At 42.7% G+C, this 23,003-nt stretch overlaps 2 protein-coding genes across 12 annotated transcripts in view; both read left to right on the forward strand.

Annotated features, from left to right (window-relative positions):
• Positions 1 to 12,989, forward strand: part of SPAST (spastin) — a 55,137-nt gene extending 42,148 nt beyond the window's left edge. For all 7 annotated transcript variants that reach the window (XM_065589183.1, XM_065589185.1, XM_042848414.2 and 4 more), the window contains 5 exons: positions 2,081 to 2,123; positions 2,870 to 2,949; positions 6,020 to 6,090; positions 7,997 to 8,037; positions 9,570 to 12,989. In XM_065589183.1, the coding sequence (XP_065445255.1) occupies positions 2,081 to 2,123; positions 2,870 to 2,949; positions 6,020 to 6,090; positions 7,997 to 8,037; positions 9,570 to 9,692 (358 nt within the window). In that variant the 3' untranslated portion in view covers positions 9,693 to 12,989. The remainder of the gene's footprint in view (positions 1 to 2,080; positions 2,124 to 2,869; positions 2,950 to 6,019; positions 6,091 to 7,996; positions 8,038 to 9,569) is intronic.
• Positions 12,990 to 22,803: 9,814 nt separating this feature from the next.
• Positions 22,804 to 23,003, forward strand: part of SLC30A6 (solute carrier family 30 member 6) — a 44,509-nt gene continuing 44,309 nt past the window's right edge. The window contains exon 1 of one of the 5 annotated variants that reach the window (XM_008174232.4): positions 22,804 to 22,936. In XM_008174232.4, the coding sequence (XP_008172454.1) occupies positions 22,934 to 22,936 (3 nt within the window). In that variant the 5' untranslated portion in view covers positions 22,804 to 22,933. The remainder of the gene's footprint in view (positions 22,937 to 23,003) is intronic. The other 4 variants (XM_024110796.3, XM_065589191.1, XM_065589190.1 and 1 more) reach the window with 4 other exon arrangements.

The following is a 23,003-nucleotide window of genomic DNA, read 5'->3' on the forward strand; positions in this document are numbered from 1 at the left end:
TTATTTTAAAGAAGAGCCTTAGCATTCCCTTTTGAGTTATTTGTGCCTTTAGTGCCATCAGCTTGGAATGGTCTTAAACAGGTACTCTCTCAGATCCTTTCATGTCACTCATCTGTTCCATTCTTTGGGTCTAAGGGTAAACTGAGGGGAAAGTCTCTCTTATAGACACTTCTACATAAAAGCAGCACTGAATTTCTCTTTTGAACATTGGAGGCATGGTATTCTCAATAGCAATAGGACCTTGGAGGCCTTGTTTCAGATTCTTAAGAATCCTTTACAGTGGTTCTCAAACTTTTCTTTTCACGGACCACTTGAAAATTGCTGAGGGTCTCGGTAGACCACTTAATGATCTTTCCAAATGTTGTTTGTACCATTAGCTAACTACTGTAGAGGGTTTTGGATAAAACACAAATACAAATAAAAGCACAGAACTCATATTAAAATATCAGTAGTCTTAACTTTCTAATGCGATGGATGTGCCCTCTCTTCCCCCAAGGTGGGGCTGGGAAGGAACTGGGTGTCTCTCCCAGGCCACAAAACTGAGGCTGGGAAGGAGGGCTGTGTCGCACCACAGCCCTGGAGCTGGGGAAAGTCGCCTCCTTCTCTGGCCGCTGCAGCCCTGCACATCCCAAATTCCTCCCACCCCCTCTTCTCACCCCACTGCCCCCTTCCACCTACCCCCTATTCCCCCAAACCCACCACCTCACCTTACATGTGCCTCTTCTTCAGGGTCCAGGCACCTAATTAGTGGAGCTACGCCTGCACTGCTCCACTAATTAGGTGGGTGGCCCTTCATTCTCTTGTGTGCAGCTGCCCAGGCGTGCACCTTCAGAGGGAACTATCCACGGACCACCTGGATGGAGCTCGCAGATCACTCATGGTCTGTGGACCACAGTTTGAGAACCTCTGCTTTGTAACATGGCATCTCCCACGTACACCTCTTATGCTAGACTGAGGAATGCAGATTTGACTTCACTGGCTCCCTACAAATTACTCTGAACATGAATTACTCCTCAACATTTTCAAAGACTCTAAAGATTCTGCAATAGTGGACAATATGAGAATATGTTAAAAAGGATGTTCTATTCATTCTGACACTGATGGTTGTAGGGATAGACGTTACCAGCTTGGGTTGGAGGGTTTGATCTGAAGTATCTGACTATGCAGAGTCATTGGAATCCTTGTAGGGAGTTGTTATCCATGAACATGTTAAGAGCTACAAGCAAGTCATTCTTTCCTCCCATAAGAGTTTCATTAGGGCTAAGGTAGCATCAATGGCATGCTCATAATGTTTGTACCTTTAAACTCTGCAGGGCTACTACCTGGAGTTTCATTCAGACCTTATGTATCACCCACACTCAATTTGGCCCTCAGCCCACCTTCCTAAACAGTTGTACTTCTTGTTAGTCTCCCACAAGTGAGAATATGCATATACCATACTGAAGGAGAGATTTCTCGCTGGTGGTAAAATACAGGGGGCAAAATTCAATCTGGATAGTGCAAACTGCACCTTCCTGTATCAGAATAAGCTTCTAGATAAATAGAGTATTAAATAATGTGTTGGGGTTCAGGGTATGTAAAGTTTCCATTATTTAGAAAATGAACATAATGCAAAACCTACAAATCTCAAGTACAACTATCTGCATACTAAACATCGCGGAAGGTGTCTCAAAAACTCCCCTTATTCTCCAAGTGCCATCCTCATGGGAACAGCTGCCACAAGACCCAAGTAGGTCTTGCTTTAATGCATCTACCCTTGTGAGGAGATAAAAGAAACAATCATGGCACTAAAATAATATTCTAACTATATCAAGTTAAATTATATACTTTCTCTGATGCCAGACCTTCTTTTTGCTTCTTATCTAGCTACATCCTGGACTGCCTCAGTCAAGGGCAAGGATTTCAAATTTGCTATTCCCTATCTGTTTTCTTTAGTTAATTACCATAGGTAGCAAAAAAAAATTAGTGTTGATGGCATGGGCATAAAATGTGTACTTTTATCAAATGTCAGCTTTTACTAACTAGTTCTTCTGAAATATTAAAATGTTATTTCTTTTTTTTTTCTTCCCCTCTCCCCCAGACGATTCACCAAACGGGTGTATGTATCTTTACCAAATGAAGAGGTAAGTGTGTGGCTTATGTGTGCATTTCTTTCTGAGAGTTCTTAAAAACCTGTTATATAGGAAAAACAAGAAAATATATTGTAGAACCTTGTTAATGTGCCCTAATGATTGGTAGACTTATTGCAAATTACTGAATTTTGTGACTTACCACTGTCCACTAAATCACTTTAGCCAGTATGGTAAGTTTATACCACTCAGGTGAATATTTAAGTTATTATATTCTGATGTACTTACTAGAATCAAATCTGCTAGTAGCCGCTCCCTCCTTCTGGGCAGCTTGCTGTTGTATAGGCAGTGTGCTGATTAAGCAGACAAGGACATGTTTTGATATGCCTAGAATACTGCAACAGCAGGTGTGTTTGGTTTGACATGAAATTATTTCATGCAAAGGATTAAAAAATTGTGTGGCCTAATTTTAGAAGTTCTTCAACACTAAAACAAAAAACTATTAGCACTGTTCGCTATCTTAGCAGGAGCAGAAGTGTCTCTGATCAAGACTGTAGTTTAGTTGACATGATTGTACAGTGCCTGGCTGGAACCAATGGGGCCCTCAATTTCATGATTACTAAATCTATATGACCCCTTAAAAGAAAGTATTGACATGTCCACCATAGTCAAAAGTACTGCAAATGTCATACATATAGGCTTCTGAATTCACAAAAACATTCCATATATTTTTGTTTTAGATCTTCTAATAAATAAGTTTTTTGTACGTGAACTTACAACTGATAAATGCTTCTTTTCAGACAAGATTGATTTTACTAAAAAATCTTTTAAGCAAGCAAGGAAGTCCATTGACCCAAAAAGAGCTGGCACAACTAGCCAGGTAAGTACTTTGATAGTTCTGCTAACAATATTGCTGGTCCACAACAGTCATATCAACTGCTCTGTCAGTTACATTTAGAACTAATGCTAGTTATCAGGAATATTGAAATTGTAACCTTGCCTGTACTTAAAATCATAGAAATGTAGGGCTGGAAGGGACATCAAGAGATGATCATCTAGTCCAGTCCTCTGCGCTGAGGCAAGACCAAGTATAGCTAGACCTAGACCATCCCTGACATGTTTGTCTAACCTGTTATTAAAAACCTCCAATGATGAGGATTTCACAACTTCCCTTGGAAGCCTATTCCCATGCTTAGCTATCCTTATATTTAGAAAGATTTTTCCTAATATCTAACGTAAATCTCCCTTGCCACATATTATGCAGATTATTTCTTGTTCTACTTTTGAATGTGGAGAACAGTTGATCACCATCCTCTTTATAATAGCTCTAACACTTCTGCTGATTGTTCTGTTCCTCCCCTCAGTCTTTTCTCAAGACTGTACATGCCAGTTTTTTAACCTTGCCTCATAGGTTGGGTTTTCTAAACCTTGGATCACTTTTGTTGCATTCCTCTGGACACTCCCTCCAATTTATCCACTTTTCTTTCTTAAAATGTGGCATCACTGGACACAGTATTCCAGATGAGGCCTCACCAGTGCTGAGTAGAGCAGGACAATTACCTCCCATGTATTATGTATTCAATGCTCCTGTTAATACCTCAGAATTATATGAGCCTTTTCCACAACTTCATCACATTGTTGTCTTGTATTCAATTTGTTCCATTATAACCCTGAGATCCTTTTCAGCAGTACTATCACTTAGCCAGTCTTTTCCCATTTTGTAGTTGTGCATTTAATTTTCCTTCCTAAATGAAGTACTTTCCACTTGTCTCTCCTGAATTTTATCTTGTTGATTTCAGACCAACTCTCCAATTTATCAGTCATTTTGAATTCTAATCCTGTCCTCCAAATTGCATGCAACCCCTTCCCTCTTGCTATCATCTGCAAATTTTATAAGCATATTTTTCACTCATTATCCAAGTCATTGATGAAAATATTAAATAGTAAGGACCCAGAACAGACCTCCCAATGGGACCCCACCAACATTTACCAATAATAAAAATCTAATCCTTCCAAGCCTGCTTATAAACCCTAGTACCCTCTAGGTACTTAAAAATATAATTTGTTCCAGTATCTTTCTGGGTATTCAAGTTGGGCTGATTAGTCGATAGTTCCCTGTATCATCTTCGTTCCCCTTTTTGAAAATAAGTACTGCATTTGCCCTTCTCCACTCATCCTCCAGGAGTTCTCAGAGATAATAGCAGTTAGTTCCAAGACTGGTTAAACTAGTTCCTTAAGTAAGGTGAATTTCATCAGGTCTTGCTGATTTCAGTACCTCTAACTTATCTAAATATTCTGTAATCTGTTACTTCCTTATTTTGGCCTGTGTTTCTTCCCCTTTGGTAACATTAACTGATATTAAACAACTGGTCACAATTTACCTTTTTAGTGAAGACTGATGCAAAATTGGTGTTTAACACCTCAGCTTTCTTGAACCTTGTCCATTATTAGCTCTTCTTCCCTGCCAAATAGAGGACCTACACTTTCCTTCATCTTTCTTTTGTTCACAATATATTTATAGAACCTCTTATGTCCCTTTCTAGGTGTAACATATTGAGAATGAATTGCACACATTTTGGAAGTGATGAAAAAGACCATTTCTCTCCCCCCCCCCCCCCCAACCCCCCGTCAGTCTGTGTACGAGAGTACTGTTCACACTGTTTTCTCGCTACCTAGATCCACTGTTGAAACATGCTGATCAGCACTGTGCCTGGGGCAGGGAGACAGGAAACGAAGGCAAGCTCCTTCCCACCCAACCTCTAGGCGAGCCCCATCTTTCCCAGCTGACTAAAGAGAGCTCCTGCTCTACATTTTGTGTGCATTTCAGGTTGAAAACAAATCTCATTGGTTTTTGTTTTGCTTTTTCCTGACTTGTGCATTTTTGGGGTTGGCAATACTGAAATTTTAAGCATGGAATAGCAAGGATTCCGTAAGTGTAGGGCCTTTCCAATATTTTTGCGGTTTGAAGATTTTAAATTTGCATTGAAAAATACCTAAAAGTTACTTGAGCTTTCCACTGTGAAAATTCTTATGGATCACACAATACTACTACATGCTCATCCTCTGGATGTTAGGTACCCCATTATGAATGCTATTTAGGAGGTAGAGAAGGGAGAGGGAAATAAGACATGTTCCTTAATGTAAGGGAAAAGACCCTCTCTCCTGTCACACTTCTGAGATACTAAAGAATCTACTTGGTAGATCATGGAGGAGGAAAACTGAGTGAGGTGCAAGGCATCAAGAATTTAAATAGTGTAACTTCGTTTGAGTCTTTTATTTTTGTGTGTGTGTATGAGGGGTGCATGCACACATGTTCAGCGGGGCTAGTATGCATCAGCCATTTTGTATCTGCAACAGCACATAAATTTGCGGCACAATGAAGTTGCATTTATTGTCATCTTAATTCACGCTTGCAGAAAACTCTTCAGCCATGTCAGATGCACAAATATCTAATTGAAGTAAAAAATGGGGTTGCAAGTTAAGTGCTGTGACTGTAGATTCTATGCGCAAACATACAAACATCACTAAGCACAACTTTTGAAAAATTGAAGAAGATATGAAGAAGTCACAACAACTGTATCTGAACAGTTCTTAGCAAGTATTTGAGAGTAGAAAGTGCTGACAATCTAGCGGATTGTTTAAAGAAAAACTTGTGTGTGTGTGTGTGTGTGTGTGTGTGTGTGTGTGTGTTAAAATGGCATTCAGCAATAGATCCCAGTTGCTAGACTTTGATTGCCAAAATGCTACTTACATTTAATACTGATATTGAACTTTAATGGATAGTGTTTTTTCAGTTGAGAAATGTTTGAAGTAACATATTTATATAATTTACTAATTATGCTGTGCAGTTTGTCATTTAATCTTAGAGAAGTACTATTTCCCGCTTTGCATGTATAAAGATGCAGATCATTGACAGTTTTTCTATCCCTCCCCTCTCCCCCTTTACAAAGAATGACAGATGGATACTCAGGAAGTGACTTAACTGCATTAGCAAAGGATGCAGCACTGGGCCCTATTCGAGGTAAGTGATGTGACTTTTTCTGTAGTACCTCCCCCCCTTTTTTTAACCTCTTCAGGAAATTAAAGATACTGTTGTTCTGTCTTACAAATCATTTGTCCATCTCTCTCTCAAATCTCCAAAATTAATCAGAATAGATCCATGACATTCTGAGTCTTGTGTTGCTGTGCATGGCAAGGTGGAGACTGTCTAGCATTGCTTTTTGGTGCATTTCAAAATGTCATGAAAAGGAACCATTTGATATTAACAAGTGACAGAAACATTTCAATTTGTTATGCCTCAACTCATGGAATGATGTGCTTCCCAAGTTAGTGTCAGTTCTGTCTTAACTAGACCATATCCCTTACAGCTGTCTGTATTAGAGAACATTCTTCACCTGCTTCATAAATTGGTTGTGGGGAAAAAAGCTGTTCAGATCATATTGGTTGGTTGTTGTCTTCAGGAAGAAATGCCATGGGGGAATTAGTCTTGATTTCAGGGATTATCTGAATGTATGAAAAACTGGCATTCAGCTGTTAGGACCATTTGAGGTTGAATGATGGAACATTACATGAGCCCAATCAAGTAGGGTTGTGGCTGCCTCAGTGTCCTGCCTTTGACATTCCTCTTTGAAATTTTTAGTTAAAACAACACTTTTATTTAGCACTGCTCACTCACTTTCAATGTGGGAGCCAAATTGGATGCTTGTGTCAGAAAGGCAGTCCTTCAGTCACTGTTCAACTACTCAGTCCTTCTAGGTATTGCTACTGTTAGCTAATCTTCTACATGGGGGATCAGCAGAGACAATTTTATGAAGAAGAGATTACTACTTAACAGTAACTGGAGTTTCCAGATATATTGCCTCTGTCAAACTCTCCCACCCTCCTCTCCACTTTGGAGTCTTTCAGGCAGGCAAAGAAGATCTGAGGGCAACTGAAGGATATAGTTATTCTGTAACCTGACTTGACATGAGTTGAGGTGCCACAAGTCCCCCAATAGTAAGCTGTTTTGAAGTGGTTAATGGATTTGAGGCACAGTGCACGAATTCTAGAGTGTGAATCTGTAAATATTCTGAACTCCAGTTGCTGGCAAGTAACTTTCCTTTCTCTCCACTTTGCCTTCAGTAGCTACTTTTAATGGGCTGTCATGAGTCAGTGTGATTGGACTTTGAAATCGCAGGTAGCAACTACACTGCATGAAAATGGGGGAACAGTATTGTATTAAAAGTGGCTGTCTCATAAGAACCATCATAAGTTATATTCCTCCAGTAAGTTGGAAACATTATGTGCTTACACTTGCAACTGATTGGTGTACCAAAATGTCTGTACCTTTTGTCTGCAATGTAAACTCTTCCTATTTAGAATGTACTTCTCTGAGAAGAGCCCATAAAAACTGTAGTATGGGGTTTGATGTCTTTTCCCCTCTCCTCCTCCTTTCTGGCTTCCATCTAAAATGTGAAGTGGGGGAAAAAATGTTCCTTTTAAATGCCAGCCCTACAAACTACAACTCTTCTCATACCCTACTGGAAGTAAAACTTCTGCAGGGCAAATGAATGCCCTCAGTTATACTCTGCTGTGCAATCTGTTGTCAATGGGGTCATTATTTGAAGACCCCTGTAGAATCATTGCTTTTAAACTTATGCAAACTCATTTAACTGACCTGAACTTAAAAAATAATTCTGATGCACAAAGAGAAATGGAATAGTTTCACACTCTCAGCTGTGTTTGCTGTGCAAGGCTAAGAGGAGTGAAAATCAATACACATTGTAGTCACTTAAAGCAAGCAGATCTCGCTCGGAATATACAAGGAGCAGGCATGTTGAGTTGCAAGGTACCATTTTTAATCACTTTTCAGATTAGAATTGAACATAAAATGTTTTGATGGCTTTTCTTGTGAAACTCATTACTCTTATTTTTCTTTTTTTAAACAGAACTAAAACCAGAACAGGTAAAGAATATGTCTGCCAGTGAGGTAAGCTGCTGTAACAAGACTTTTTTCCTTTCTGGGTGGAGCATGTACAGATGGTGCAGATGGTGGGTTTTTTTTTTTTTTTTTAAAGAAACAACGAGGAGTCCGGTGGCACCTTAAAGACTAGAAATCTTATGCCCAAATAAATCTGTTAGTCTTTAAGGTGCCACCGGACTCCTCGTTGTTTCTTAAAAAAAAAAAAAAAAAAAAAAACACCAACTAGGAGCCTTTTAATTTGTGTAATCCAAACTGCAGGGCAGTTTAGAACAAAGACTTAGTCACTAGTCTCACAGACTTGGACAGCTGTCTCAGTCTCCCAAGCTGTGAAAGATGTAGAAACTGTTTTGTTTGCTTGGCAATCTGGAAATTTTGCCTTCATTATTTTACCCTTCCTTTAATAAACCTCTGCCTCCCAGTTCTTAGCACATAATTTTTGTATAGCCTGACTGTTCTTTTGATTCCTTAGAGTAGGGGCGGACAAACTTTTTGGCCTGAGGGCCGCATCGGGTTTCGTAAATTGTATGGAGGGGGTTGTGGCCCCCACCTCCTATCTGCCTCCCCCTCCGGGACTCCTGCCCCATCCAACCCCCCCCCCCCTCCAGTTCCCTGATGGCCCCTCTGGGACCCCTGTCCCATCCAATCCCTCCTCTCATTCCTGATGTGCCCTGACTGCCCCCTGCCGCCCCATTCAACCCCCCTCCTTCCTGACTGCCCCCACCCCCTGAGCACCACCCTGAATTCCCCTGCCCTCTATCCAACCCCCCCTGCTCCGTGCCCCCTTACCACGCTTCCTGGAGCACCGGTGGCTGGCAGCACTACAACCGTGCCACCCAGCTGGAGCCGGGCCACGCCACCACCACCACGCAGCACAGAGCACCGGGTCAGGCCGGGCTCTGCAGCTGTGCTGCCCCAGGAGCTCACTGCCCCGCTGCCCAGAGTATTGTGCTGGCAGCAGTGTGAGTGAGTTGAGGCTGTGGGGGAGGGGCCGGGGGCTAGCCTCCCAGGCCAGGAGCTCGGGGGCCAGACAGGACAGTCCCGTGGGCTGGATGTGGCCCGCGGGCCATAGTTTGCCCACCTCTGCCTTACAGCAATGTTCTGAAGTTACTCTCCAAAATTATATTAGGACGTAAGGGGATGTCATCTGTGGACTAGGGGCATTACACCACAAAACCCCACTGAATGATATGACATTTTAATCCTGTTACCTGTGAAAAGACAACACCATGAACAAGGTCATACTAGTCTGATTGGACGCAGGCCCCTCACATGCATTGGCTAGCACCACCTAGTGGAATAGAAAGTAATAACATTTCACTTTATTTTAAGTCTCTTGTGATCTAGAATTGTCAGATTTTTGTATAGTATATTACCTGTGTTTCTCCTTGTAATCTAACTCTCTTGGCTACACAAACCCAAATGTTAGCACCATTTATATTGTATTGCTCTGAAAGTCAAGCCCAAAGTCTTCACTTATTGAGTAAGCACATGACACACAGACATTCATGATCTTAAAATGTCTTTTGTTTTTTGTCTAGATGAGGAATATCAGATTGTCCGATTTCACCGAATCTTTGAAGAAGATAAAGCGCAGTTTGAGCCCTCAAACCCTGGATGCATATATTCGCTGGAACAAGGACTTTGGTGATACTACAGTTTGAAGAACTGCTGTATAAAAGTGAGGAGAAAGTGCTGTCTGCAATGAGCAATTGATACAGACTGTGGGAATGCAGCCAGAGTTTGCAGGACTTCACAGATCTTTAAATATCTGCACTGGCAACTTGAGATTTGATTGAAAAAGAAAAATTATACAATGTGAAAAGTGTTGATTAAGGCCTCCGTGCCTTTTTAGTCAGGATTTACTCACAGGGCATGTAAGTTAAAGCACAATAAGACCTGGGGTATGACTTCTAGCAATCTAATCATTAATTTGTGTATTTTGTTGGCGATATAAGGTCCAATTGTATTGACTGTTGAAAGATTTATACTCCTTAGTTTTTTTTTAAATTTTTCACATGACATTTACTTTTCCTGCTCTCTACCTGGTAACTACTAACTTATAACTGGAACTTTGTAAATTTTTGTTTCAATTTTTAATATTTTTATCCATACTGTGCCAAATAAGCCATTTCCCTCTGCAACAGGAAGAACAGCATTGGGAATTAGCATTATTTAAAAAAAAAATAGTATCCAAATAGAAAGCAGCTGGTCTGCTACTACCTTGTCTTTTGTCTGGTTATAGTGTGGCCATACAGTTCACAGAACAGTTTTTTAAAAAAAAAAAAAGACCTTTGGTAGCAGAACAGCAAAAATCCTATAGAACCAGTTGAAATTAATAAAAAATTATTACATTATAAAATTGCTATACTAAGCCATTTTTGCCGGTGGTATTTTTCTTTAATTCATTTGTAAAGCTTCCACTGTAGAATGTTGGTTTATTCTTATGGTGTGTTAACTTCTACTTGAAGCCCAACTGATTTTGGAGAGAATAAATGATGCTGTCAAATTGTGAAGTTTTAGAACTAGTGTTTCTACTCTGTATTAGTTTGTCTGTGTACAATAACTAAGTTTGTTTCCATTCTGGTCCTTGCTTTTTTTTAATTTACAGAGGAGAGCATTAAAATAAATGGCTAGATATTTAATACATAGCACACATTAACATTTTTATACCTTTCATGTGCTTTGGTTTGTATACTAAGATCTAAAATAAACTCCACTGATCTGCTTTTTTAAAAAGTAAAATAACTACATTCTTTAAAAAAAAAACTGAATTTTTATTAAATAAATGACATACTGTAGTAAACAGAAACACTTAAATCATGGTCTTTAAATACCGTAATAAAGGGAAATGCATATTTGGCCTGTACTGCATATGGGCAACATTTTGTTTACAAACTTCATGGTCAACATTTTGTTTACAAACTCTACTGTGGAGCTAAACTATGATTAAAACATGAGAAAATGTTTGTAGAAAGGCATCCTGTAGCAGCTTTGAAAAAGATTTTTCTTCAGTAATTAAAAAAACAAACAAAACCTCCCCACACTTGTGAAGATTTTACTACAAAAATAGTGCATGGATTTTTACCGTCCGCGATTGTTTAAGAAATCTGTTTATATAGTTTGTTTGTAGTTTTTCTTCAGAAATTGGAAACTGAGTTTTCTATTAAGGTTGTCATGAAAATACTTGTCTTACTGCTTCAGGGAGGGAGAAGTCAAAATACTGAGGACAGTTGATCTTATAGTTTTAGTTATAAAAAGAACTAGCTGATGTAGAACTAGGGTGCTTACAATTCTACGACAGAGCCCTCTTTTATACATTGCACAATATCAGGAAGGATATAACAGCAAAAGCTCTGTCAGCTGTTCAGAGACGTAAACATGATTGTTCTATTCATGTCTGAAGAATTGCAGAGAGAGATTAATATTACAAAAATCAGTTAAGGCAATAGGAGGTGATAAGAAATAGAGGCACTGTTGCACTGAAATGCCTTTTAAAGAGTATAACCAGTTTGATTAGAAAACTTCAAGAGTGCAAAGTTTCTCAAATGTGTGTCATACATAATTAAGGTATGTGAGTTCTGTTCCCCTGATCCACCTCTCAGGACAGCTTGGAAAGGTAGCCACTGCCAGTGGCATTATAGGATTTCAATGCCTCAGCTTTCTAAAGAGACTTTTTTAATAATTCCACTTTGGGTTCTCTTCTGCCTTAGAATTCTGAAGCACCTGTTTTGCACTGCTGGGTAATTCAGTCATAGGTTTAATCGCTAAGGTTGGATAGTACTTCTTGGTTAATACCTCTTCGTTAACTAGTCAGACCTCTTAAGACCCCTCATTTCTCTTTCCATGAAATTGTATAATCTTGTCTCGAGCACCTTATCTAAAATAAAAACTATTTACCTAAAGTAGTAATTATTGCGCCATATCTTTATAGTAAGTATCTTTTTTCTTTTTTCTGCTAACCAATCTAAACTTTTCTTTTAGTCCATTCCTTCATGTTAGTAGTGTCCAGTGTAAATAAGTGCTCATTAGCAATGTAATGTTCCACCTGATGTGTAAGGATCATTCCCACCTGTTAATGTTAAACACCTAGATGATGAAGCATTATTAGCTAGGGTCATAGAGAAACTTTAAACATGCATATGCATCAGAGGGGAAGAGGATTAGTTCCTTAATCTTTGCTGTACAGCCAATACAGGCCACTGACCCCTCTTACACCCTTTTCTCAAGCAATTAGGCACTGCATTTTCTCAGAGCACAGAACTGGAAGAGACCAGGCAAAAGTGCAGCTCGGTACTGTAGCACATTATTGTGGACTTCTCTCACTACAGGTATGGCTTGTGATCAGACTGGAGTCCTGGGAATGGGCCTGAATAGGAGAATGGGTATGCCTTATCTTCAAGTCAGCTATTCCTTCTTGCTTGCCCAGTGGCTCCATCCAGGTTCTGCGCACAGAATTTGAGTTTAAAAAATTGGCTGCTGTCACTCAAGGTCAAGATACTACAGAAAGCCAGTCATTTTCTGATTAGTAGTGGGAGGAATCCTTTTTTTTTTTTTTTTAATCTAGTCCTTCACCTAACAGAGGACCTCAAATACAGTGGAGAGTTTTGGATTTTGGTCCTCCGCATGAGTAAAAAGTTGAGCCATGTCAAGAGGCCACTTTTCACAACCCAGAGTTACAAAAACCAAAGGAGCAGACAAAAAAATATCATTGCAGCAAATGTACCTGATGACTCAAACTGGAGTGAGGTTAATTGTATTTTTGCTCTGAGAGACTCTTATTCAAGAGTGTCCTTTCTTGAATGTTTGGTTTCTGAAATGTTATAAACATTGCTATGGAGTATTAAGCTATGTCCTATTGATAAAGGAAAACTTATGTATAAAAGCATGGTGAGCATTCACATTGCTTTAGTTTCACAGTGTTGGTTGCCCTACAATAAAATGTTGCGATTTGTCTTGTTTTTACTGTTTCCCAGTCTGTCAGTTTTGTTATATAAAATGTCCAAAACTAAAAGCCTTTGATAAATCAGAAGCTTATTAAATACCAGATCACAGGGTGGGGCGGAGCTGAGGGGGAATATGTATATACCTCATATTTAGTTTCTGTGGGACATGACTCATTTTATAAAAGGTTTACATAAGCTTTTTAAATATAAATGCTATTTCCTAAATAATGTGCTGAAATTGAATGTGTGATTACCTCAAAATCATGCTGATTACAAATAAAATGGAAACTCTGATTCGGGTGACTGTTTAATCCCAGGGGGCTGAGCCAACAGTTCTGAAAATGCAAGGAAAAGATGGCTCGGCGCAGCTAAAGCTGCTCAGCTGACTCCTGCTTAGCTAAGATTCTCTCTTCATATTTTTTTTTTTGTGACCAGACTCTTACAAAAATGGGAAGCTAGCGAAAGTTGGCAGGAAAGTTGGGGAAATTGGTTATTTTGGGAAGCTAGATGAACATGTGATCTAGGGCTTAGAGCAGAACCCTGGGAACTTAGATTCATGACACTTCCTTCCAGTGACTTCATGGTGTCTGATCTTGGGCAAGTCATTCTGATGTCATAATCTTGGGGCAAGAGGTCTTCTCCATATGTAACAAAGAGAATGCTTTTTAAACTCACCTCATCTATGGAATCTGGTCAACAGCTCCATGTCACTTGTTTTTTTTTTTTATGTTTATCATAACAGCTAATTGATTACTCAAAGCTACTGGCAGACAATCTTATGTTATCCCCTGTCTTTCCCTGCACCCCCCCATCCTCCCTCAGTGTTTAGGCTGGCTCTTCCTTACATCAAGTGTGTGTTTAGGCTTTAAGGTCTTCAGGGTTTTCTGTGTGTGTGGGGTTGGGTGTTTTTTGTTTTGTTTTTTTTAATACAGTGAGACAATAGCACCTTTCTGGCCACTGATAATTTTATTCCAAATGGTCCACTAATTGGGGTCCTAAGCTGTTGAGCATCACCTATTAAGGAAATATTTTAAAATAAATATGGGCTCTGTCATAAATATAAAGGGAAGGGTAACAACCTTCCTCTATACACTACTATAAAATCCCTCCTGGCCAGAGGCACAAAATCCTTTTAACTGTAAAGGGTTAAGAAGCTCAGGTAACCTAGCTGGCACCTGACCAAAAGGACCAATAAGGGGACAAGATACTTTCAAATCAGGATGGGGGGGGGGGAGCTTTGTTTTGTTCTGCGTGCTTGCCAGAGACAGATCAAGAAAGCAAGCAATCCAACTCCATTTGGATTAGTAAATACGAGCAAGGGAATGCGTTAGCTTAGTTTTATTTTGGCTTGTGATTTTTCTCTGTGCTGAGAGGGAGGTGTATTCCTGGTTTTCTTTTTGTAACTTTAAAGTTTTGCCCAGAGGGAAATCCTTTGTTTTGAATCTGACTGCCCTGTGAGATTATCTTCCATTCTAATTTTACAGAGGGGCTGCTTTTTACTTTTTTCTTTCTAATAAAGTTCTGTGGTTTTGTTTTTTTAAAATCTGATTGTTTTTTTTTTTTTTAGTGATTTGTGTTCATCTTGTTTATTCTCAAGCCTCCCCAGGAAAGGGGGTGTATGGCTTAGGGGAAATATTAGGGGAAAGTAGGAACTCCAAGTGGTCTTTTCCCTGAGTTTTGTCTACTCACTTGGTTGTGGCAGTGTTACCTAATCCAAGGTACAAGGGAAAATTTGTGCCTTGGGGAGTTTTTAACCTAAGCTGCTAGAAATAAGCTTAGGGGGTCTTTCATGCAGGTCCCCACATCAGTACCCTAGAGTTCAGAGTGGGGAGGGAACTCTGACAGGCTCTGAGGGTTGTATGTTAGGCATCAGCTATATATTTTTGAATTAATCCAAAACCATTCCCAAACAAGTCCTTAGAGCTTCTGCCTTTGGCTCAGATATAGTTTACATCAGAACATCATTTTAAAAGTGGGTTTGATTCTTTTTTGGAATCAGGTTAGTTTGTGCTGCTTCTCCCATGAGCAGTTCTGAGAACTCAGTGCAGAGTGCCTGCTTTGTAGTAGCTGAAGAGCCAAATACCAAGTTTGCATGGATTTTGCTTTTTGGAGAAGGAATGGTGGGGTGGGGGAAGGGACCCTGATACCCCCAGCGGTTTCTAAACTGCTGCTAAACATCTACCATCTCTGTAATAACACTCTCATCTGAGCCATGTACTGGCAGAGCATGGGAGCCCTGATCTGTTCTGTACATTGTGTGTACAGTTAACCCACCTAATGACACAGTAAATGCAGCAAGATCTAGTTCACTTGATAGGATAATTTATGGTAATACTCCAAAATAAAGCATAGTGTGTGGAACTGGGATATTTTGGCCAATTGCCCTTGTTTAAAATGGTGAATATACTTTTGACTGAGGTTAGCCTGCTATTGTGCTCTGGGTTAACAATCCACTCCCTCCTTTCTCAATCTCATGTCCATTGGTACTTCTTGGTAAAGTGTCCTATAGCATGTGCTTGGACTGCTAACACCTCAGCCATGAAATCTTGTAGCTCTGTACTAGAGAGGAGACAATGAGATAATTGGACCGAAATAGCTTCAAAATAACACCAAGACTTGGCAGCAGTGGCCAAGCATGAAGGAAACAAGAGCATCACCACAGGCCATCTTCTCCCTTGTCTTATCCCAGTATCAGTTTGGCGGTTTGATAGGGTTACCATATTTAAAAAATAAAAAAGAGGACACTCCATGGGCCCTAGCCCCGCACCTTTCCCACCCTGGCCCTGCCCCAACTCCACCCTTTCCCCGACCCTTCCCCAAAGTCCCCGCCCTAACTCTCCCCCCCCCCCCTCCCAGCCACACGAAAAGGGCTGCCTGAGCGCTATTGGCTTTACAGTTTGCCGGGCAGCCTCCAGCCCCTGGCCGGCGCTTCCCCAGCGCAGCTGGACCCCGGGAGGGGAAGCGCCTAGCCGGGGGCGCAGGGTCTGGAGGCTGCCCGGCAAACCATGAAGCCGGTAGCACTAGGGCTTCAGGCAGCCCCCGTGCCTCCGGACCCTGTGCCCCCGGCCGGGCACTTCTCCTCCCCGGCTCCAGCTGCTCTGCTCCTCCCCAGAGCTACCGCCTTCGGGCAGCCCCCTTGACTCCGGACCCCAGCTGCCGGCTGGGCACTTCTCCTCCCCGGCTCCGGCGGCGCAGGGTCCGGAGGCACGGGGGCTGCCCGAAGCCGGTAGCGCTGGTTTGGGCAGCTTGGCTCTTAAACAGAGATGAAGTCTGAGTCAGGGGAGGAGTAGAGCAGCCGCAGGAGAGGAAGTGCCCAGCCAGTATTTTTCCCGGACATGTTCGGCTTTTTGGCAATTCCCCCCGGAGGGGGGGTTTGATTGCCGAAAAGCCAGACATGTCCGTGAAAAACCGGACGTATGGTAACCCTAGGTTTGATAGGCGAAATTAAGAACAAATAAGTCAAACTAAGGCAGTGATCCAAAAACAGCAGCAAAATGCTTTTAATGAGGATTGAAGGGTAAGAAGTATTAATCTTTGTCAACCAACAGCCTGGATTAGAAAGACATTTTGGCTGGCTTTATTGCATAATTGTCCATTATTGGGACTTTATACCTTCCTCTAAAACATTTGCAGCTGACCACGGTGGGAGACAAAATAGTGGATGAGGTGGCCAATTGATCTGATTTGGGGTATCAATTTCTATGTTTCCAGACCAGGGATGGTAGGGCATGTCTTATGGGAGGTAGGAGGGAGTGATTAGATAAGAATATTATATAGAGCTCTAGTCTTCACAGACCCCAGTGAGGCAACTGTTAGAAATTACACGGTGCTGATCCTGGGTATTTGCAATTTATGGTAATTTATTTAAAGTGCTGAAGTATTCACTATGACAGGAATCTTTTCTTGCTCCTACAAGGATGGTCTGAGCCAGCAGGTGCCCTGCACATGGAGACTGGTATAGACACATTATGGAGAAATTGTTAAAAGTATGAGAATAGGTCTCAAGAAAACACAGGCATGACATTTTATATGTTTACTAATATCTTGATGCATATCTCCGTATGCTTTAAAAACTTGTCAATTTTCACCTCTAGCAGAGAGGCAAATAAGTCCGTTTCACTGATGAGTAACGCCAAAATCCAGTCTGAGTGGAGACTGCTGGCAGCAGAATCAGTGCCTTCTGCTGCAGAAAAGGTGTTTGCGTGTGGCGATTTGTGCATGCACAGACATGGAATTTGGTTATGCAAAAGGCCCCTATTTTGCATGTGATGGGGTTGTTCAGGTCCAGATCAGATGATCATGTGCATAGATGTCCTTTTTTCTTACTTTCCCTTTTTGTGGGTGGTGGGAAGGGCCCATAGTTGTTAGCCTGAAGTAGATTGTGAAAAATAGCTTTGAAGCTGCTCTGTGGCTCAGAAAAGATTCCTTCCCTCAGCTTCTGCTCAGTTAGGCTGGCTAGGAGCTGTAATTTAGCTGAAGTGAGTTGTTCAATGTGTCATACAATGCTGTGGTGGATCTAGGACTAGAATCAAGGGCTGGGATTTTCAGACGTTTCCAAGTGATTTATGAGCACAAGTCCTATTGACTTTCAATGGGGCTTGTGCTCCTAGGAATGGCACTGCCCCCAAAGAATTTATTCTAGAAATGTTTCCTGTGAACATATTGCAGCCTTTGTGGTGTTATGAACTATTCTATTACTCTTTCAAGAACAGTGCAGGGGAACCTCCCTTCCTCATCTTCTCCTCCTTCTGCAGTCTAGGGGCACTAGCCCACAGGTGCTGTCTCCCTTCCCCTGGCCATGTGCCCTGGGGGTAAAACTGCAGCGAGGAGCCAGGCACGTGGGAGCAGAAACAACCAAAGAAGGGACCTTTGGCCATTGAAAGGATTTTCTACAGTTTTGATAGGGCTTCCTCAGCCCTTTCCTGATTAGTTGGTTGCTCCAAATCCGCTCCCTCACACATCTATTTAGATTGTAAGCTCATTAGGGCAGGGGCCATTTACTCTGTGTCTGTACAGTGCCTAGCACAATGGGGCCCCCTTCTTGTTTGATTCTTGGGCACCTCTGTAATAAACATGGCAGATGCTTTTTGAAAATCTCACCCCTGGTCTCTGCTAGTTGTGTGTCTTAGCTACACAACCTTTTTTTTGACACCAATATTTGTTTATATTTCCAGATCTCATCATGGCCATCTGTATGAGGCATCAAGTTTTCACAAATGTCTTGCTTGTCCTTGGGAGTTTGTTAATAATCATCAGTGAGCGGAAATTAATCCTTGTACAGGAGGAAGCCAATACTTACCTTCTGCCACTTGGAGCGTCAAGATTAACAGCCTGAGTTTTACAGGAGATTAATACCCTGGATATGAAATAAAACTGAATAAATTAAATGATGAGCAGAAACCCCAATAAGCAGAGACTAGGGCTTGGTCTACACTAAACCCCCAAATCAAAGTAAGGTACGCAACTTCAGCTACGTGAATAACGTAGCTGAAGTCGACGTACCTTACTTCGAACTTACCGCGGTCCACACCCGGCAGGCAGGCTCCCCCGTCGACTCCGCGTACTCCTCGCGGCGAGCAGGATTACCGGAGTCGACGGGGAGCACTTCTGAGTTCGATTTATCGCGTCCAGACAAGACACGATAAATCGAACCCAGAAGTTCGATTGCCTGCCGCCGAACCAGCGCGGTAAGTATAGACAAGCCCTTAGATAAGTGTCATCTGTGCTGTTTAGCCTTTCTTCTTCCTTCCTGTCTGACATGCACTGTTGACTGGAGAAGGGAGATAGCAGCTAAAGCCTTCCCTAAAATGCTGCACAGTTCTTGTCCTGTTTAGATACACATAAAGGAGATTTCAATGGAAAAAATACCTCTACGGTGTGCTATACCCATCTCCTAGATCAGAGGTCCTCAAATTGTGGTCCGCGGACCACCAATGGTCCACAAGCTCCATTCAGGTGGTCTGCAGATAGTTCTCTCTATGGTGCGTGCTTGGGCAGCCACATACAAGAGAATGAAGGGCCACCCCCCTAATTAGTGGAGCCACAATTAGGTGCCTGGTCTCTGGAGAAGAATCACATATAAGGTGAGGTGGTGGCCTTGGAGGGGAACAGGGGGTAGGTGGGAGGGGGCAGTGAGATGGGGGAAATAGGAGATGGGCAGTGGGTGAGAAGAGGGGGTGGGGGGAATTTGGGATGTCCAGGGCTGCAGCAGCCAGAGAAAGAGGCGACTTTTCCCAGCTCCAGGGCTGTGGCTGCCGGAGAGAAACGGCCCTCCTTCCCAGCCCCAGCTCGGGCACTGTCGCGGCGGGGGAGAGACACCCTTCCTCCTTCCCAGCCCCAGCTCGGGCTGCCTCAGTGAGGGAGAGAGGGCACATCCATCACATTAGAAAGGTAAGACTACTGATATTAAAATATGAGTTGTGTGCTTTTATCTGTAGGGAAAAAAAGTTGTTTATTATTAAGGTTTTTTAATATAGCGCCTTTATTCAAAAGGCTTTACAATAGTTAGCTAACGGTACAAACAACATTTGGAAATATCATTCCGTGGTCTGCTGAGACCCTCAGCTATGTTCAAGTGGTCCATGAAAAAAAGTTTGAACCACTATCAGGGTATACCCCCCCCCAAATCTGAACTCTGAGGTGCAGATGCGGGGACCCACATGAAAGACCCCCTAAGCTTATCTTCTACCAGCTTAGGTTAAAACTCTTCCAAGGCACAGTCTGCCTTGGACACATATTGCTGCCACCACCAAGTGATTTTCACAAATATTCAGGGAAGGGTCACTTGGAATCCCTATCCCCACAAGCCTTTCCACCCCCTTTCCTAGGGAGGCTTGAGAATAAAATATCAACCAGTTGCCTTAGCAACATGAGCACAGACCAACTCCTTGTCTAAGGACTTTGGAATCAAAGGATTTTTTTTTAAAGGGTATATTTTATTAAAAAAGAAAACTGAGGCTTTGGGGATTAAACACCAAAAATAACTTTCTTGGGGTTAAAGGGTACAAGCAAAACAAAAGCACCTGGGATTAGCACAGAGGAATCCACAAATCAAAACAACCAAAAAGTTCCCTAATTGCATCCGTCTTAACTTTTCCTGTGCTACTTACATATCTGGGATTCCAAATGAAGAGTTTCTAGGTATGATGCTGATTTTCCATACTTGGCTCAGCGCTTACAGCCTGTTGCTGCCTTTCCCTCTCTCTAGTTCGAGAGAGGGAAAAGAAAACCCCCACCCCGAGCCATTTTTTCCAATTTGAAAGGGTACAGCCTCCCTATTGGTTCCCCTGGTCAGATGCCAACTCAGGTTAAGCTTCTCTTAACTCTTTACAGGTAAGGCAATTAGGGTACAGCTGCTAAGGAGGATTCTATAGCTACTGAGTGGCTGGGTGTCCATAAAAGGGATCTAACCGCCCTCATTTATCACAACCACTGTCCTAGATCTTAAGTAAATGTCTGTGATGATGTCTCTGCCCATCTAATTATTAGACACTTAAGATCTAGAAGGACGTGGGTCTGGCACAAAATAAAGATCTTTTTTCCATTAAAATCACCTGTGTGAGATAACGTAAGAATGGCCACACAGGGTCAGACCAATGGTCCATCTAGCCTAGTATCCTTTCTTCCAACAGTGGCCAATGCCAGATGCTTCAGAAGGAATGAACAGAACAGGGCAATTATTCCAGCTTTTGGCAGTTAGAGGCTTAGGACACCCAGACCATGGGGTTGCATCCCTGACCATCCTGGCTGATAGCCTGGTAACCTGCCCTCCATTAATTTATCTAATTATTTTTTTTTAACCCAGTTATAGTTTTGGCCTTCACAACATCCCTGGCAATGAGTTTAACAGTTTGTGTGAAGTAGTCCTTCCTTTTGTTTGTTTTAAACCTGCTGCCTATTAATTTAATTGGGTGATCCCTGGTTCTTGTGTTATGGGAAGGGGTAAATCACACTTCCTTATTCACTTTATCCACACCAGTCATGATTTTATAGACCTTTAATACATCTCTTCTCTTTTCCAAGCTGAAAAGTTCCAGTCTTTTTAATCTCTCCTCATATGGAAGCTGTTCCATACCCCTAATCATTTTTGTTGCCCTTCTCTGTACTTTTTCCAATTCTAATATATCCTTTTTGAGATGGGGCAACCAAAACTGCATGCAATCCTCAAGGTGTGGCCGTATCATGGATTTATATAGTGGCATTTTATTTTTTGTGTTATCTCTCCCTTTCCTAATGGTTCCTAACAATGTTAGCTTTTTTTTTTGACTGCTGCTGCACATTGAGCAAATGTTTTCAGAGAACTAACCACAATGACTCCAAGGTCTCTTTTTTTGAATGGTAACAGCTAATTTAGACTCCACCCATTTTTATGTATAGTTGGGATTATGTTTTCCAATGTCATAATTTTACATTGGGGCAAAGGATCCTTCCTAAAAGTGGGAGGTCCCCCAACGTTCCACCCCTCCATGGTCCTGCTCCTCCTTTCCCCCCAAGCCCATTTTGTCACCCAGTCTTGTGTGATCCCTTGGTAACTCTTAACACTCTTCTTTGTACTTAATTATCTTGAATAATTTTGTAGTTGTCTGAAAATTTTGCCACCTCATTGTTTATCCCATTTTCCCAGATGGACATGAACAGGAGAGGTCCTGTACAGATCGGTGAGGGACACAGCTATTTACCTCACGCCATTGTGAAAACTATCCATTTATTCATACCCTTTGCTTCCTGGCTTTTAACTGACCCTGTTGGGTGAGGACCCCCATTTTGAGACCCCCTGTCCTTCCCTTTGAAATTGGTACAGTATAGGGTAAAAGGACCCAAGAGACCAGATTTCAAGGTCCGTGACACATTTTCCACAGCCATGAATTTGGTAGGGCCCTAGCCATAGTTGTGTTTCATGCATAGGGGCTGGTACACAATAATAATGGGGGGAGAGATAGCTCAGTGGTTTGAGCATTAGCCTGCTAAACCTAGGGTTGTGAGTTCAATCCTTGAGGGGGCCACTTAGGGAATCTGGGGCAAAATCAGTATTTGGTTCTGCTAGTGAAGGCAGGGGGCTGGACTCGACTCAACGACCAGAGTCCCTTCTAGTTCTAGGAGATAGGATATCTCCATTAATTTCTATTTACATCAGCAAAACCCTTGGCATCATTGCTTGGCTCTTGTCCGCTGGCCCAGTCCAGCTCTTCCCATCATTACTGAGGCTCTTTCCCAGTGCTGTGCACAGTGCCTTCGCTTTGCAGTAGCAGCGTGCGGCTGTACACAGAAGCAGGAACAGAGACAGGCGCACCCACGGCCAGACCCAGAGTTTCCCTTAACAAGGCAGCTCCTAGCGCGTCGGGCTCTCAGCTGATGGGGGTAGAGGCTGGCTCCGGCCCGCGGGCTAGCGGCGAGAACCCCCGGGACCGGCCATGGTCCGCCCAGGCAGTGATTCTCAACTGATTACACATTGTGGGCCACATGGGCCACCCACAATGTGTTACCTGGGCAGCGGGGGCGGCAGCCCCGAACCGGGCCAGAGCTCGCGGGCCCGCTGGCCCCCAGGCACGGCCGCCCTGTGTGCTAAGTGGGCCGCTGGCCCATAACACCCGCTACAGGCAGCCACTGTCCCACTCCGCACACCACCCCCTGCGAGCAAGCTGATTGGTCCGCGCTGCTCCGGCACGACTGGGGGACGAGCAGTGTGGTAGGCGTCACCTCCTCGCCACGACACCGCCCTCGAGCCCTGTTAGGAGATCACGTTCTCGAGACAGACGCATGCGCATTTAGCCTCTCCTCTGATGAGAACGGCTGGCGGCCTATACTCCGTCCCGTCTGACGTATCTGCGTCACTTCCAGTTCCGGGGGGGGAGTGAAATTGCTCCTCCCGCTTTTTTTCACCATGGCAATTGGTGGATCCGCCTCTTCCGACCCCGGGGAGGGTGGGAGCCGCCTGTTCCGGTGCCGGGCGGGGGAGTAACATGGTGAGTTGCCCCCGGCGAGGGGAAGTAGGAGCAGGGGGTTGCTGTGGCCACCGAACTGCTGCCGCCC

This window comes from Chrysemys picta, chromosome 3 (genome assembly GCF_011386835.1).
Source record: "Chrysemys picta bellii isolate R12L10 chromosome 3, ASM1138683v2, whole genome shotgun sequence".
Taxonomy (NCBI): domain Eukaryota; kingdom Metazoa; phylum Chordata; order Testudines; family Emydidae; genus Chrysemys; species Chrysemys picta.